At 64.5% G+C, this 16,288-nt stretch overlaps 2 protein-coding genes across 5 annotated transcripts; both read right to left on the reverse strand.

The window, feature by feature from the left end:
• Positions 1-9: 9 nt before the first annotated feature.
• On the reverse strand, positions 10-2,810 carry ANTKMT (adenine nucleotide translocase lysine methyltransferase). 2 transcript variants are annotated; one of them, XM_080387437.1, is made up of 5 exons: positions 2,532-2,810; positions 2,356-2,460; positions 1,747-1,887; positions 1,130-1,180; positions 10-507 (listed from the first exon to the last, which is right to left on the reverse strand). In XM_080387437.1, exons 1-5 carry the CDS (start codon positions 2,712-2,714, stop codon positions 328-330), a joined length of 660 nt encoding a protein of 219 aa, XP_080243563.1. In that variant the 5' UTR covers positions 2,715-2,810; the 3' UTR covers positions 10-327. The 2 variants fall into 2 exon arrangements, with proteins under 2 accessions (XP_080243563.1, XP_080243564.1); XM_080387438.1 differs by lacking the exon at positions 2,356-2,460 and having other exon boundaries at positions 2,532-2,806.
• A 138-nt stretch (positions 2,811-2,948) lies between these two features.
• Positions 2,949-13,292, reverse strand: METRN (meteorin, glial cell differentiation regulator). 3 transcript variants are annotated; one of them, XM_080387418.1, is made up of 4 exons: positions 10,581-12,049; positions 10,339-10,398; positions 9,915-9,976; positions 2,949-8,653 (listed from the first exon to the last, which is right to left on the reverse strand). In XM_080387418.1, exons 1-4 carry the CDS (start codon positions 11,308-11,310, stop codon positions 8,603-8,605), a joined length of 903 nt encoding a protein of 300 aa, XP_080243544.1. In that variant the 5' UTR covers positions 11,311-12,049; the 3' UTR covers positions 2,949-8,602. The 3 variants fall into 3 exon arrangements, with proteins under 3 accessions (XP_080243544.1, XP_080243543.1, XP_080243542.1); XM_080387417.1 differs by lacking the exon at positions 2,949-8,653 and adding an exon at positions 12,059-13,292 and having other exon boundaries at positions 8,662-9,976; positions 10,581-11,002; XM_080387416.1 differs by lacking the exon at positions 2,949-8,653 and having other exon boundaries at positions 8,662-9,976.
• Between the last annotated feature and the right edge of the window lie 2,996 nt (positions 13,293-16,288).

Below are 16,288 nucleotides of genomic sequence, written 5' to 3' on the forward strand. Positions count from 1 at the left end.
GCAAACGTCTCAAGGGAAGAAGCGACAAAATGTTTATTTTGAAAAATGACCTAGAAATAAAGTAGCAAATGTACAGAAAGAGGCACTGGAGCTTTAGCCCTTAAGTCCTGCAATAATTCCAGGATTTCTAGGTCTGACTTCCACCTCCCTTGCTTCCCCCAAACTGCCCACTCCTCGGAAAACCGAGGGACTGCCATCCTGCAAGTCCCTGTGAAAAAGCCTGGCCAAGCAGCCCTCTTGCTGCTGTCCTCAGCTGAGCCCAAGGGCTGGGCAGGCTCTGACCCCTGCCGCTGCTGACCCTTCACGCCAGGCTTAATGAGGCTGCTATTAGACTGGGCTTCCCCTCTGTGCTGCTCGCCGCACCTCCTTCATGTCATAGGCCCAGACTTGCTCCAGCCCCTGCCCAAGGGTGTTGGTAGGGGTCCAGGAGGGGAAGGGGAAGCGTCCAGCCACCACTCGGGCTTCATCAGGGAGTTCTGCAAGGAGCTTGGTGGCTAGAGGAGGTTTCTGGAGAGAGAAAGATAGCCAAGGGCCAAGTGGCCTTAGGGAACAGTCACATAGTGGCAGTGCCACCAAGGACCACAGGGCAGCTTCTCGGCACAGCTGGTGGGTCCCAAGCAGGCAGCATCAACCACAGATGCTTCCAAAATGTAGGGCTGGTACTAGCCCTGTGTATGGTTTGGACTAGGACCAAGTAATGAGCGATAGGATGAGAGGAAACAGCCTCAGGCTGCACCAAGGAAGGCTTAGATTTGGTATTAGGAAAAAATTTCTTCACCGAAAGGGATATCAAGCACTGGAACAGGCTTCCCAGGGAGGTGGTGGAGTCACCATTCCTGGAGGTATTTAAAAGACGTGTAGATGTGGCACTTAAGGACACAGATTAGTGGTGGGCTTGGCAGTGCTGGGTTAACGGTTGGACTCAATGATTTTAAAGGTCTTTTCCAACCTAAACAATTCTATGATTCTATAAATTCGAGTGGTGCAGAGCACCAATCTGCTCACTCACAGCAATGCCTACTTCGCTTTATTTTTCAGTCTTTGCCACTGTCCCAGATTATCTCTCTTTTCCAAGAAAACCCTCCTTCAAGCTCACTCTGAACAGGTGGGGTGCAAGGGACTGACTTACCACACTGGGGGCCAGGAACACGATCACATTGTAGCAATCAGAAAGATTCACCTTAAAAGAGAAGGAAAAGGGGAATGAAAGAAGCAACAGGCAGAGGTGGAACTGGGGGGGAACTGTTCCAAGTGGCAGAATGCCTTGAGGGTGATCTTCCGAACCTTGGAGAAAGCAGATGCCCCATAACGTGTGGGATAGGGATGTGTTGGTGTGACTGGGAGCTGGGTGTGAAAACAGTGCCTCTTGCAAAAACAGCTGCCTCCGGCACCATCCCAGAACCACATTCCCTGCTGGGTTTTCTCCCATCAGGCTGCAAGTACCCAACGCCAGCCTTAGCAGCACAGCTCTGAAGGCCACCATGTGTCAGCAGCACCTAAACCCTCTTTTTGAATCTGGTCCAAGAAGGAGTGCTGCTGCCTGCAAATCCAGCAGCCAGCCACAGGCTGCCCAGGCTGGTGTTCCCCTGGAAAGGAGGATGTTTTTTCCACCTCCTGGAAGCAGTGTGGGTTTGGGAAGGAGCAAGCACCCATCAGCAAAGCCTGTCTGAAGCTGCAGACCAAGCCCTGGCCCTGCTCCAGCTACAGCCAGTGCTGAGCACAGTGAGACCCTTGGGACACTGTTACCTTCCACAGATCTTCCTTCAGGAAGGAAACCTTCCCGTGGTACCCAGCCTTCCAGGCCCGGTAGTTGGAGAGACACAGCAGCCAGGGATTGAGCTCATAGCCAACAGCTGGTCTGAGACCTTGCTTATAAGCCTCTACCACCTGGGGGGGGGAAGAGAGAGAGAGAGTTGCAACTAAAATGAACCTCTGTGTCGAGTTTGGGGGACAATTTGGGGGGCAAGGGGCTGTTGCCCAGCTCCACTTGCTCCCGGCTGCTGGCTCACAGGCAGGGTGACCTCAGACCTCAGCACCTTCCAGATGCAAAGGCTCTTTCATCCTAGAGCAGTCATTCCCACCCTGCTCGCTGTGTGCGATGCCATTGGAGACCGTCTAGGGCCAGCTAGGGTTGTCTAGGGCCAGCTAGGATCATCTATGGCCACCAAGGGCTGTCTAGGGCCAGCTAGGATGGTCCAGGACCATACCAGGAGGGCCATCAGAAACCACAGCCAGGAGCGGGGCAGCAGCTGCCTGGGGGGCTCCCTCCCACCCACCCCCTGGTGAGTCCAGCCCCCCCTCCCTGCCCTTCGCCCATCCCGGGGCAGCCCCCAGCACCCCCCTGCCCGCCCTTACAAGCCGTCCATCTCCCGATCCCAGATCCACCGTCTTCCCCGAGCGGCCCCGCAGCAGGGCCAGGGCATTCGCCACTTGCTGGGGGCCGGAGGGCTGGTAGGGCACCTGGGGGGAGCGGGCCGGTCAGAGGGGCGGGGGGCGCCGGGCCGGGGAGGGGCGGGGGACAGCGGCGGTACCTGGAGCCGCAGGGGGACCCGGCGGAAGCCGGGCATCAGCAAGGCGGCCCAGGTGGCCCAGGCGGCCACTCCGCTAGCCACCGCCAGCTCCAGCAGCCCCCGCCCGCCCAGCGCATCCCCGTCGCGCAGCCGCCGCGCCGGCTCCCCCAGCTCCCCAGGCTCTCCCGGCTCCCCCGGCTCCATGGCTGCCGGAAGGGGCGGCCCCGCCTTCCGCCGCCGCCGGGGGCAGCTCCGGTGCTGCCGGCCCCGGGAGCTGCGGCTGCCCCGCCCGCGCCGCGGGCTGCGGGGCACTGGCACCGGCTCCGGCTCCGGCACAGGCACCGGCACCGGCACCGGCTGCTGCTGCGTGAGCCCGGGCCGCTGCGCGCCGCTCTGCGCGGTTCTGTGCCGCTCCGTGTGGTTCTGCGTGGGTGCGCACGGTCCTGCGCCGCTCTGCACGGTCCTGTGTGGGTGCACATGGTCGTGCGTGGCTGTGTGCTGTCCTGTGCCACTGGGCACGGCTGTGTGTGGCTATGCATGGCTGTACACGGTCCCGTGCAGTTGTGCACAGCTCTGCACGCCTGAGCAGGGTCCTGTGCCATCATGCATGGCTGTGCAAGGTCCTGTGCTGTTGTGCATGGCTGTGCATGACTGTGGAAGGTCCTGTGCCATCGTGCATGGCTGTGTGTGGCCGTGCATGGTTGTGCACGGTCCTGCACCAATGTGCATGGCTGTGCATGGTCCTGTGCCATTGTGCATGGTTGTGTATGGTCCCGTGAACCTGCATGCAGTTGTGCATTGCTGTGCACAGTCCCATGCAGTTATGCATGGTTGTGCGTGGTTGTATGGCTCTATGCAACTGTGCAGTTCTGTGCAGCTGTACACAGCTGTGAACGGTTGTGCATGATTGTGCACAGATGAGCATGGTTGTGTGCAGTTGTGCACAGCTGTGCAGGGCAGCGTGCAGTTCTGCATGGTTGTTGTGTGTGGTTGTACAAAATTGTTCATGGTTATGCATAGCTATGCACAGTTGTGAACAGCTGTGCACACCTGTGCATGGTTCAGTGTGACAGTGCATGGTTGTGCATGTCTGTGCATGGCTGTATGTTGCTGTCCGTGGTTGTGCACAGCCATGCAGTTTTGTGCATGGTTGTGCATGGTTGAGCACGGCTGTGTGCAGTTGTGCACAGCTGTGCACGGCAGTTAGGGCTGCACAAGGCTGTGCAGAGCTGTTCACACACGTGTGGTTGTGCGTGGCTGTGCGCAGTTGTTGGCGGCTGTGCGTGCCCCAGGCAGTGGGTTTCCTGCTGCGAGGCAGCGGCAACTGTGGGAAAATTCCAGGCTGTGGGAAGCAGGGGGCCGGGGAGGGGGGGGGGCGGGCAGCCAGGGCAGCCCCTGCCCACCCGCAATTAATAAAAACCCCCACAAAACAAACCAAACCCAGGAACAAAACCAGCTCAATTAGGGGAGCGGGCACACAAAGGGCAGGCAGCTTCCCTGCCCGCCCTGGCACTTGCTGCCACATCATCATCTCGCCTGGGATTCCACAGCCGCAGCCTTCCTCCCCTGCTGCCCCCTTGGCCTTTGGGTCAGTATTTGCAGGCCTCCCCGTCCAGCACCATATTGGGGTGTCCCCTGAGAGCTTGGGGGGTGGCCCTGGGGGTCCGTGCAATGGCCAGTGGTGCCCTGTGCCCTTGCCACAGGGTGACCAGCCTGGTGGCATGCCTTGGCATCCATGGGGACGTGATCAACTGCCCACGCATAATTGCGGACAGAGGAGATAAACCCTATGGGCAGCACCAGAATGGGAACGGCTTTGAGGCACAGGGGAGCAGGAGTCCCACCTCCCTGGCCCTGGGGATGGCACAGCCGGCAGCTGCTGGCACTGGCCTGCCTGGAGACCCTCTTTGCTGACGAGCCAAAGCAGGCAGCAACCACAGGAGTTGCTGCCAAAGGCCAGCACGTGTTCCTGCTCCAAGCTCACACTTATTTGTGGGAATTAAACATTCTGCCCTTGGAATAAGGATGCACATACACCCGCATGCATGCACACGCGTGCTCTACCCTCAAACCAAGGCGTGCAGCTTGGGGCGCTTAACGACAACCAGACCCCATTAACTCGTGCCCTGGAGCAGCCAAGGGGCTCCACCGGGGAGGAAAAGCCACCCCTACACCCTTCGTACAGCCCAGAAATACTGTCCAGGGCTGTTCCCCTCCCCACCCTGCCGTAAAGGGTCCAGTGCGGCTGCAACCAAATCGGGGGCCACGGGGATTGCTCCGATTTTCTGGTGCTCACTGGCAGGTGGAGCCAGTTAAGGCTGAGAGGGAGCAGAAAATCAGGAGAAATAGGAGCTGGAGGAAGAGGGGGGCCAGGGGGCCGCTGCTGCAGAGCAGGAGGATGTTCCATGGGGATGAGCTGGTCCCTGGGGCAGCCCAAGGGCCCCCGTGATGCTTGCAGAGCAAATTAATTAACGAAGCAATTCCCAGGCAGGGCTGAGCCCTCCTTGCTGGGCCCCCAGGACTCGGACAGGGCTAGCGAGGAGGGGGGTGACAGCATCCCCTTCTGCCCCAGCCCTGGGGTGTCAGGCAGCATCTCTGGGTGCCGGGCCGAGCAGGTGGCCATGCGAGGGGACCAGTTGGGATGCGCTGCCAGAGCCAAAGAGCTTGTAATCCGTCTCTTTCCAGGGCAGCTTCCCCCCGCCGGGACCGTGGCGGCTGCAAAGCAGCCCTGACCGCCAGGAATTTGTCGCTATGCGCTGGGAAAGCTCCTTCCCGCCAGCTGTCGGCAGCCTGGCCTGCCGGGCGCAGGCGCGTTTGACCAGGGAGAGCTGGGGTGAGGGGCTGCAGGGGCCCCGCTGCAGGCCAGGGTCCTGCTCCAGCACCGAGCATCCCTCCCTGGCACAGGGATGATGCTGGCTTGGCTTTGGCCTGGCTAAAGCAGGGGGCTGGAAGCAGACCCTCATGGCAGGCTTTGAGGCACAGCTCCCCAAGGGGTGGCAGGGTTGGGGGGTGTTGGTGTCCTTGGGGTCACCAGGCTCTTGCTTTTCCTCTTGCCGAGGGCTGTGGCATAGAGCTCAACTGCGTCCTGCCCAGGGCTTGGGCTGTGCCCTCTGGTCCCTTCTCTGCTGCCCAATGCGGATGCCCAAACTGTCCCATCCTACCTGCTGCTGCTTGTCCCCTGGCCCCAGGGCATCATCCTGACACCATGGGACAAGCCTAAACGCCAAGGGCGCCATTCTGAGCTTATGGGATACCCCCTGGTCCCAGAGGCATCATCCTGACCCTATGGGGCATCTCCAAAACGCAGGGGCTTCATCCTGAGCTTATGTGGCATCCTCTAGTCCCAGGGACATCATCCTGACTCTATGGGGCATCTCCGAACCCCAGGGGCATCTTCCTGACACTACTGAGGACCCCGGGTCCCAGGGGCATCCCCCTGCCCCATACCACCTCCTGGGCTCTAGGGTCCTGCGGGCAGAGCACGCAAGGCAGGTGGGGCAGGCGATGCAGGTAGGGCAGGCAGGCTGCCCAGACATCGCCAGGGCAGGCGCAAAGCTCGCAGGTCCCCGCTCGGGGCGGGGGGCTGCAAGGAGGGCTGAGCGGGGCCGGCAGCCTTTGTGCCTTGCTTTTGTGCCCCGCGATTCACACATTCGGGCTTTTATCCGGCGGCCGGGAAGGAGGAGGGCGAAGGGGGCAGGAGAGGGGGGAGAAGGGCTGGGGGGGAATGGCGGGAAATGGCGGGTCCCTTTGTGCGATGGAGACAGGGACCAGGGACACCCTGCCAGCGCCGCTGCTCGCCGGTTTGCTGTCCCACTGTGGACACCCATCGGGAGCGTGACCAAAGGGCTTCACGGTCCTTGGGGGGTCCTTGGACTGGGATGTGTGTCCTCCCCCAGCCAGATGCCTGGGGCCATGATGGGACTGATCCCATGGGATGAGGAGCCCTGGGCACATTTCCACCGAGGGAGCTGTTTTTGGGGCGCTGCTCCCCATGGCATCCCCAACCCCACCCTCAAAGGGGGTGGGTGGATGAGTGAGGGGTTTTTGGAGGAGGTCTGGCTGGGCGGTCCCTCGGGATGCTGCAGGCAGCCATGCCAGGTGGGCATCGTGATGCCCGCAGAGGGACCTTTCTCGGGGCTCACAGGGTGCTGCTGCAGCCCCTCACCATCACCAGCCTTCTCTCCAAGCCTGGCTGGGCTCCAGCTGCCCCTCCAGAGACGCCCAGCTCCCATCGGGTCTGCCCAAAGCAGCCCTCGGCACACTGTGGTCCCCAGCCTGCTCCCCCTGCCCGCCACTGCACTGCCTCCCACATTTTCCATCCTGAGGAGGAAATATCAATTGGGATGAAGTTTGTCTCGTGTTTTTACTCTCCGTGGCTGTGCTCCATGCCAAGAGGCCAGGCAGGAATTTGGCTTGGCTGGGGCCGGACTCTGCTTTTGGGGAATTGCTCAGATGACCAGCCCCAGGGAGAAGGGGACAATGGGGCCACAGGGTGCTGCCCCATCCACGGCAGCTACAAGCAGTGAGGAAATGCTGTTGTCCCCATCCTACAGTCGGGAAACTGAGGCACCGGCTGCCTGGTCCCCCTGTGGGATGGTGCTGTAGGAAGCGTTTGTGCCCTGGCCGGGGCCCAGCCACTACAGGAGCCAGCAGCCTCGGGAAGCGAGGGCGGCCGACCCAACCTGACACAGGGCAGAGGGCACCGAAAACAGCACGAAAACCTCTGTAGCAGAGAATGAGCAGAATAACCGCCCTTTCCGCCACAGCAGAGTGAGTTGGTTTGGCCAAATAAACAGATTTGAAGAAAAACAAGATTCCGCTGCTGGACAGAAAGCTGCCGGATGCTTGGCGCATTAAATGCTGTAATTTAGCCAAGAGGAATGCGCTAGATTGCGGTGGGGCCAGAGCAGCCGTGATTTACCCCTGGTGCATACAGAGGATGCCGTGGGCAGCACAATTCCCTTTGCACCTCATTTATTGCTTTTTCAGCCTCATTTTTCCTCCTCCACTGGGTTTCCCACTCCTTCCCCCTTCCTCCTGCCTTGCTTAGCTCCTGCCTGTCGCCAAATCCAGGGGGATGCTGGCATCCCGGAGAGCCTGGCGTGGAGCATCAGTCTCCCCCAGGGCCAGATCCTGCCCTTGGGCCCCGCCTGGCCCCAAAATGAGCACCAGCCCTTTGGCAGTAAAGCATAAAATAAGCATCAAACTCTTCTCAAGGGGAAGCATGTGTTGTGTATCAAACCCACCGGGAAGGCTCTCAGCTGTGAGCTCACAGGCAGGGTCTTACCACAACCAGATCATTTTATACACACACACACATACATACACACACACAGAGATATATTTCATTAAACTACAAAGCCAACAGCACTCTTTGGAAATGGTTTCTTGGCAAGGAAAAGCACATTATGGTCAGCAGGGTGCCAAATACCTGGCGGTTCAGCCTGGCTGGAGGTATTTGAAAAGGTGTTATTGTGAGAATACTGAAAAAATATTAAAGCACAAGCTCATGTGTGCCGTGACCCTGGCTTGGGTGGTTTCGGGGCTCAGGGGGGGCTGGGGAGGCACTCAGGGGCTGAGCTTTTGCAGCACTGAGCCCCTGTGGGCACCACTGATGGGGAGGAAGGGTCCCTGGCTGGGGATCCCATGTCCCATGCCCAGCTGGGGGCCCCATGCCCCTCACCACCATCTGGGGATGCCTGTGCAGCCTGGAGGAGCTGGAGCCAGAGGCCGGAGCCCCCGTGGAGGGGGGCAGCGGTGGGGCAGCAGCGGGCAGGGCTGGGAAACCGGTGCCTCACAGCCCGGCACAATGAGGCCTTGTGGCCAGTGGCTCTGACGAGAATCGGTCCTGACAGCAGCTCCACCAGCGGGGTCACCCACCCGGCACGGGGCCACCGCCCGGGGCCTCGTTCACTCGGTGATACCCAGGGAGAGGAACCCCAAGGTGACCCACCCCGAGGGACACCAGGGACGCAGCACCGAGAAATAGCAACGCATTTCTTTATATATATATAAAAATAAATCGCAGGGCTGTTCCCAGCCCCACAGGAGGCAGGGTCAGTAGTTGGAGCTGGCACAGAGGGAGGCAGGGTTCAGGGTTTTGCACCATGGCACACACCGGCACCGGCACTTGCCTGCAGCACCTGCTGGTAAACATCCTGCTCAGCTTTTTAAAGAAAGGAGATGCCCACACACATGCTACAAATACAGCTCAGTTTATAAAAAAAGTCACAAATTTGGTATTGTTATAACTTTAGTGCACATACAATGCCCCCCACCCCCACGGTCAAAAATTCTCCCTGGCTGGCGCGGCGTGCCCCATCGCCAGCCACCCAGCACAGCCGGACTTGGCAGCTGCCCCGAGGCCACAGCCTCAGGCTAGCGGTGGCGGGTGGCACAGCCCGACCTCTCCCTGCTCCCGTGGCATCTTCCTGCATCGGTGCTTTGGTCCTGCTCTGGCTGTACCAGGGACACCTCTGCTCCCTGCACCAGTCTTCCTCTCACCTTGCCATCCCCCTCACTCCCTTCGGCCTCACTCCTCTTCCTTGGCATCCGCCCTGTGGCTCCTGCCTGTGCCCCGCATTGCAGGCAGGGCCAGCGCAAGGCTCGCTGCTGCCCCACACCCCCTTACACCCCTGACTTTGCAAATCCACCTCCTGGCCCTTCCACACCCCACCATGCCCACTGTGCCCCTGGCCCTGCCACTACGGCCACCTACTGCCACGGCCACCTGCCACCGAGCCCTCTCGGTGGGTGGGGGTGGCTGCCCCCATCATGCTGGTCCCACCGTACCCCACAGCATCCCCTGAGCATGCACACCCCGAGCGTGCAGCACCCCGGTCCCCTGGGAGCCCCCAACCCACTGCCCCATGCCACTGCACCCCTCACCCGGGCATGTCCCTGGGGGCCATGGGCAAGTGCGCCCTGGGAAAATCCCTTCCCTTCTGGCAGGATTTTCCTGGGACCCCACCAGCCCGGTGGCGGGTGCTGCCGGAGCCTGGCTACACAGCGAGGATCACAGTGCCACACTCTCTCTGGGCACCATCCCTGCCAGCACGCCGCCCCTGCGTCCCCCCAGGGATGCTCTCACTGCCCGCGGGACCCCAGCCCCCCAGCACCCGTGGGGCTGGGCTGCCCTCCCCAAGCCACTCAGTCCACAGGGAACTCACAGGGGTTCTGGCGCGTGCGCTGCGCCCCCTCATAGATGCGCTGGAAGTCCCTATAGCGGGGCGCACAGCTCAGCCAGGCTTCGCCGAAATGCAGCCACCCCGTGAAGAGGAATGTGCCAGGGCCGGGCTTGACCCCGCAGCGCAGTGGGGTGCGGATGCTGCCCGCTGGCCGTCCTGGCCTCCCCCCTGCCTGGAAGAGGGGGAACTTTTGGCGGTGGATGCGGGAGGCGCTCACCCCAATGATGGATTCCTGCAGCTCCACATCGTTGGAGACGCTCCAGATGCTGCCACGGATTACTGTGGGAGGAAGGCAGGGAGAGGTGTCAGTCTGTCCCTGTCCCCATCCCCATCCCCATCCTTCTTCCCATCCCTGTTCCCATCCCCACCCCCATGATCTCCACTCCCATCCTCATCCCCAAACCTGTTCATGTTCCCATCCCCATTCCTGTTCCCATCCCATCCCCATCTCTACCCCTGTCCCCATCCCCATCCCCGTTCCCATCCTGCAGCAGCCTCTGTGTGACACTGGTGGTCTCACCCCAAGACTAGGAAGGGGAGGCCAGGACTGCCTGCGGGGCTGTTGCCCCCCCACTTTGAGTTTCCTTCCCTCCTCTGGTAGTCCCAGGAACTCCCCCAGCACCTGGAGGGACTGCACTCACCAAAGTCACTAGTGCAAATGGCCATCAAGATCTCGGTGTCATTGCACGGCCGGCACGCTCCTGTAATGGCCAAGCACACCCGTCACCATGGTGGCTCCTGGTGCCTGGCCTTGGTGGGGGACGCCCCGGGTCCAGCCCCTCCATCCCCTCACCGCCATGCACACTGGGGACAGCCTGGCAAGGCAGGTGGTGGCAGCCCCGGGGAAACTGAGGCAAGCTGACCTGGGATGCTCAGCACTCACCTTCTCCGGTGAGGCTGGCAGCAGGCAGCGCCGGGCGGGCCAGCCAGTCCCCCCGTAGCTCGTAGCGGAAGGCGGCAATGCGGCGGCTGATGTCGCGGTGCGGGGTGGCCTGCAGGAAGAGAGCCACCTTCTCCTGGGGCAGCCAGCTGAAGCAGCGGACGCGGGGCCGGGGGGCCTCCGGCAGCAGCAGCTCCAGCACCCCCTCCCTCTCCAGGTAGAGCTGAGCCCCTCGGAAGGTGCCGGCAGGTTTGACGCAGGCGGTGACATGCTGGGGGCTCCTGCCCTTGATGGCGGCGGTGGTGGGGGGCAGGCGGGGGGCCAGGCGGAGGCGAAGGGCCCCTGTGGGGTACAGCCATTCCAGCGAGCCCTCGGCGCAGTGCAGGGAGAGCTGCTCCACGCTGCCAGCCTCCTGTGACAGCCCGCTGCGAGGCACAGCAGCCCCCATCAGCCAGGACCCCCGGGTGATGGGGACCCCGCCAGCCCATGTCCCCCCCAGCACAGCAGCACCCTGGCACTCCCGAGCAGCACCTCCACAGAGCCATGCAGGATGAACACGGGGAGGAATAGCACCAAACCCTCGACGCCTCGGACTTGGGGTGCAAGTGCATCGTTCAGGGGGTGCTCCTGTTTCCCAGCACTTTCCCAGAGGGGCTGGTGGGGGAGGGCACAGCAGCACAGCCCCCCTCGCACCCAGGGTGGGCTCCCACGGCACCCCAACCAGGGTGCCCATGGCCTTGAGGTCACCTGTTCCCTTGCATGCTCCCACTTCGGGGGATCCCCAGTTGGTGCTGGGGGGGGGACGACGACACACACCCCGACACACGCACACACTCGTGGAACTCGGGCTTGCGTGTAAACGGTGCCCGGAGCCGCGTCCTGCCCGCTGCGTTTGCGGGGCGGTGGGGGGGGGGTTGGCGGACGGACGGACACGCGGGAAAGCCAGGCGGGGGCGGCGGGGGCAGCCGGGGGGGTGCTTTGTCCCGGCCACGCTGCCCGTGGCTGCCTGGCCCCGTGGCCCCCCGGGCCCCCTGCGTGGGCCGTGCCGCAGCCCCTCCTGCCGGGCCCCGGCTCTTTGTTCCGGAGCTCGGCGCTTTCCCCGCCGCGGCCAGCGGCGCTCCGGGCCCTGCCGAGGGGCCCCACCGCCCGCAGAGCTGCCTTTCGGGGGGGGGGGGGGGGGGCTCAGGGAAGGGGCGCGCAAGCGGGGACCTCAGGGATCAGCATCCCTCGGGGGGTTGGGCAGCCGCCCCCAGCACTGGGGAAACTGAGGCAGACGGACATCTCAGCATCCCACCCATGACCCTGCCCCACGGATGCAGGAGGCGTCCGCCTGCCCGGAGCGGGGGCGGGGGGGAGGGGGGGGGCAGCGGGCAGCCCCCCCAGCCGTGCGCGGGCGGCGGGAGCTCCCCGGGGAACTGCGACGCGGGGGATGCTGAGCCGGGGACCCGCGTGTGCCCCCCCCCCGCGGTGCCGGTGCCTACCTGCCCCTCCAGCTGCACTGATCGGCCGAGCCCCCCCCGAGCGCGGCGCCCAGCCCGGCCAGGCACAGCGCCCGCAGCGCCCACATGGCCGCGCCCGCGGCGGCCCCGGGGCGGCCCGGCCCGGCCCTGCCCGCAGCGCTGCCCGCACCGGGGCCGGCCGCAGGGAGCGGGGCCGCCACCCCGCGCCGCGCCCCGAACTTTCCGCCAATGGCGGCGCCGGGGCGGAGCCGGACCCCCCACCCCCCCCTCACCCCCCCGCCGGAGACACCGGCAGCGCGCGCTCCGGGCATCCCCGGCTCGCTCCCCCCGCTCCCCTCCCCGCGGCTCCCGGTGGCCGTTCTGCCCCCCCGCCCCACTAGGGCTCCCCGGGATGGGGCGACACGGGCCGGGCGCTGGCAGCGGCGGGGGGGCCGGGGCTGACCCGGCTGGGTGCACCCCCAGCGGTGCAGGGCCCCGCGCAGCCCGGCGGCGGGTACCCCGGGATATGTGCACCCCGGCCTATGTGCACCCCGAGCTGTGCACACCCCGACTTGTGTGCACCGCAGGGTACGCACACCCCAAGTAACGCACACCACAAGCTATGTACCCCCGGCACCATACACACCAAGGACCACAGGCACCCCAAGCCATGCACACCTCGAGTTATGCACACTCCAAGCCATGCACACCCCAAGTTGTGCACACCCCAGGTTGTGCACACCCCAAGCCATGCATACCCCGAGTTACACACACCTTAGGCTACCGGCATCCCAGGCTACAGGCACCCCAAGTGATGCACCCCCCAGTCCATGCACACCATAAGCTATGCACATCCCAGGCCATGCACACCCCAGACTACAGCCCCTCACCGGTTTAAGCACCCCTCCAGAACTGTGTACCCCAAAAGTTACACAACCCCCATATAAACCACAGCCCCCCAGCAGCCCCCCTGCTCCTCACAGGGGCACTGTGGAATCAGGGGAAGCAGAAAGCAGGCCTGGCGTGGGGGTCACGCACACCCGAACCCTCATTCTCCCCCCCCTCCACTGCCTCTCTGGATTTTATGTCGTGTGTCCCCCCCCTTCAGCCACTATTGTGCCAGCACCACAAACCCCACAATTAATTAAGTTTCCATCCAGTGACAGCCCGCCAAAATGTTTGAAATAAACACGGAACAATTGGGATGGGATGATACAGGCCAGGAACAAAGTCCCCGGAGAGAGGGTGGAGCGGAATGGAAATGAGGGATTGTAAATTTGGATGGTGGAAAGAAAAAGGGGAAAGGGGAAGGGGAGGGGGCCGGGGCAGGGGGGAGGGGGGGACAGGCAGGGGAGAGGGGGATTCGCAGCCCTCCAGCCATGAAATGATGCTGAAAGAAGTCAAGATGCTGGAATCCGTGGAAAATGAGGGGCCGGAGGGGCTGCGGGTTAAGGGGGAGCCGGTCAGGATGGAGGTGTCAGGGTGGGGGTGCAGGGGTGGGGGGCTCTGTGCCCACTGGCTGAGGCTGGTTTGCAGGAGGGTGGCTGGGGCTCAAGGCCCTGGCCATGTGCATGAAGCCAGTCACAGTGACCCCCTGTGTGGGGGTACACGGTCCTGGGGCCAGACCTTGTGCCACCATGGGGAAGCGGGGCAGGCTGAGCTCTGAGCTTGGTATGGGACCCCCCAGGGAGCCCACAAACAGCTGCCACCACGTCCCCAGAGGCAAGGTTGCATCAGAGGTGGGGTGGCACCAGAGGTGGGTGGCACCGATGCCAGCAGCTACTGGTGTTCCCAGGCAAAGACATCACCCCACGAAGACCAATCCCCTGCCCGGTGGGTGCTCAGCACCTTGGGGGGACCTTCCCTTGGGACACCCCAGGGTGTGGGGAGGTGGGATGTGGCTGGTCACAGGCCAGAGTCCAGTGTCACCATCCCCACAGGCAGTGAGGCTGCCTTGCCACCACCCCACCACCCTGGGGTCAGTCTGCACCCCGTCCTCCACCACAGCCTGGGTGGGCAGCACCCCGAAACACCTTCACCGGGTGTTATGGAAGAAACCCGGCACCGGCCAGCCGAAGGGCTGGCCATGGCCCCCGTCCACTGGGCCAGGGGCACCCCTGCCCTGGGACACGGCCGTCAGGAGCCCTGAGGAGCAGCCACCGCAGCTGGGGCTGCCCTGGGACCGGACTAAGCCCCCCAGCACCCCCCAGTTCGCTCCTCCAGCCGGTGGCTCAGAGCATCTCCGGGCTTCACCGGAGCCGTGCCGGGGCCGCGGGCTGCCCGCCGTGCCCCGCAGCTCGGGGCTGTGTCCCCTGGACGTGACCGCCCTCGTCCCCGGCTGCCACAGTGAGGGTGCCCCGCTGGGGCTGGGGGGACCGGCAGCCCCCCGGGAGCTGCCCGAGTCGGGGAGCAGGGGAAGCCGCGGGCCCCGGGCTGCTCCGGGCTCTCGGCTCGGCCCCAGTGCCCCCCCGGGCCGGGATGCTCGGGCTCGCAGTGCCCTCTGGTGACCACGGGCACGGCGGCTGCTCCGCCCGCCGCCCCGCGGCTGGGAACCGGCCCCCCGCTCGCCTGGGGGATCCCGGAGGAGTGGGGGGGCCAAGTCCCGCAGCGGAGCAGAGCATCGACTCACCGAACGGCACCCTCAAAGACCACCCGGTCCCAGCCCTGCCCCGGCCAGGGACATCTCCCGCCCCAGGCCGGGCTGCCGCAACCCCGGGCACCCCCTGCACCCCGGCTCCACCGCAGCACGGTGCTGCCCCAGCCCCCGCCCGGAGCAGCGCTGCCGCCCCCTCCCCGCCCCTGCCGGCCGCCCCCCCCGCCGCTGGGGCAGGTGGCCTTCGCACCGACGGGCTGCAACAGGGGGGTGCAGGCGGAGCGCCCCCAGCCCCCTCAACCCCGCTCGGTAGGAGGGGCCCTGGCAGCCCCCCGGCGCGGCCGTGGTCCCCTCCGGAGCCGCTCTGACGGGCCGGGGCTGCCCCGAGCGGCCCCCGGAGCTGGGGCCGAGCTGCGGCTGGGGCCTGCCCCCGCTGCCTGTCACAGCCGGGGGGCCGGGGCCACCCACGGGGCACCTCGGGGCTCCACGGCGGGGGGCCCAGGCTGCCTCCTTTGGGCTTTTTGCTGCCCCTCTCTCCCTGCCGCGTCCTCCCAGGTTCCCCGGGCAGGGCCCCCCCAGCCCCCGGCAGGTCCCCGGGGCAGCAAAGGGTCCCCGCGGGGTGGCTCTGGGCACCCTCCACCCTGCGATGTGGGGGGGGCAAGGGCAGGGATGCTGCAGGCTGGGCCCCGTGCCTGGGGGCAGAAACCCTCCTGGGGAGGCCAAAGGGGAGCTTGGACCTCGTAGGGCTGCTGGGGTACCAGGGGTTCCCAGTCTCTCCCCACGGCTGCCTGCAGAGCTCCCCCCCCAGCCCAGACCCCGAAGGAGCCTCACCTCACCCCCCTGGCCAGCTGCGGGGCCGTGTGTGCTGGGACACCCCCAGCCCTTTCCCGCAGGACCCAGGTGCCCAAGGGGCTCTGTCCCCTCCCAGTGCCCCCAAGCCCCCAGACCCCCAGGCCGGTGCCCCTGAGGGCAGGCACGAGCCCTTGGAGAGGTCGGGGGAGCTCAGGGAGGCTCGGGGCAGGGGGTGTGGCATGCCACAGGACAAGGGTCCCCACAGCAAGGCAGGATTCCCCAAGGCAAGGAGGGGTCCGCTTGTCAAGATGGGAGTCCCCATGGCAAGGTCAGGATTCCTATGGCAAGGTGGAGGTCCCCGTGGCAAAGTGAAGGTCCCCATGGCAAGGTGGGGATCCCCATGGCATGGTCAGGATCCCCATAGCATGGTGGGGGTCCACACTCATGGGAAGAGGTCCCCATGGCAGGATAAGCCTCCCAGCAGCTGGATGGGGGTCCCCACAGTGAGATGAGGGTCCCCACAGCAAGCTAATGGTCCCCACAGCAGTGTGATCATCCCCATGGCCCCACAGAAACCTGAGAGTCCCCACAGCTGGGCCTTGCCCTCACCCACCCTCACCCCCATGTGGCCTGGAGTGGGGGAGCCGTGGGGGGTGTCAGATCCTTGGCAGGGGTGGCCCAGGGGATCTGAGCCCTACACAGGCCATTGGTATGGCTCAGAGAGGCCAGAGGTCAGCACAAAGGGAGCTGAGCCCTGGGGGTCCCTGGGGGCTGTGCCGGGGTGATGACCCCAGGCTGGCCAGGCCACCCCGCTCCCCTCGGTAGCCCCTTCCCTGCGCCGCCGCAGCAAGGCTCCCGCGTGCATCCTGCGGGGCGGCGAATGGAGC

This window comes from Falco punctatus (genome assembly GCF_963210335.1).
Source record: "Falco punctatus genome assembly, chromosome: 4".
Classification (NCBI taxonomy): Eukaryota; Metazoa; Chordata; class Aves; order Falconiformes; family Falconidae; genus Falco; species Falco punctatus.

Bases quoted from the DNA above. Each gene is read 5' to 3' on its own strand.
- ANTKMT (XM_080387437.1), bottom strand. From the start codon at position 2,714: ATGGAGCCGGGGGAGCCGGGAGAGCCTGGGGAGCTGGGGGAGCCGGCG. The intron at 2,461-2,531 runs GTACCGCCGCTG...CGCTCCCCCCAG, and splicing joins GGGTCCCCCTGCGGCTCCAG to GTGCCCTACCAGCCCTCCGG. The intron at 508-1,129 runs GTAAGTCAGTCC...TTCTCTCTCCAG, and splicing joins TGTTCCTGGCCCCCAGTGTG to AAACCTCCTCTAGCCACCAA.
- METRN (XM_080387416.1), bottom strand. From the start codon at position 11,310: ATGGGCACCCTGGTTGGGGTGCCGTGGGAGCCCACCCTGGGTGCGAGG. The intron at 10,399-10,580 runs GTGAGTGCTGAG...TGGCCATTACAG, and splicing joins TGCCAGCCTCACCGGAGAAG to GAGCGTGCCGGCCGTGCAAT. The intron at 9,977-10,338 runs GTGAGTGCAGTC...TTCCTCCCACAG, and splicing joins CATTTGCACTAGTGACTTTG to TAATCCGTGGCAGCATCTGG.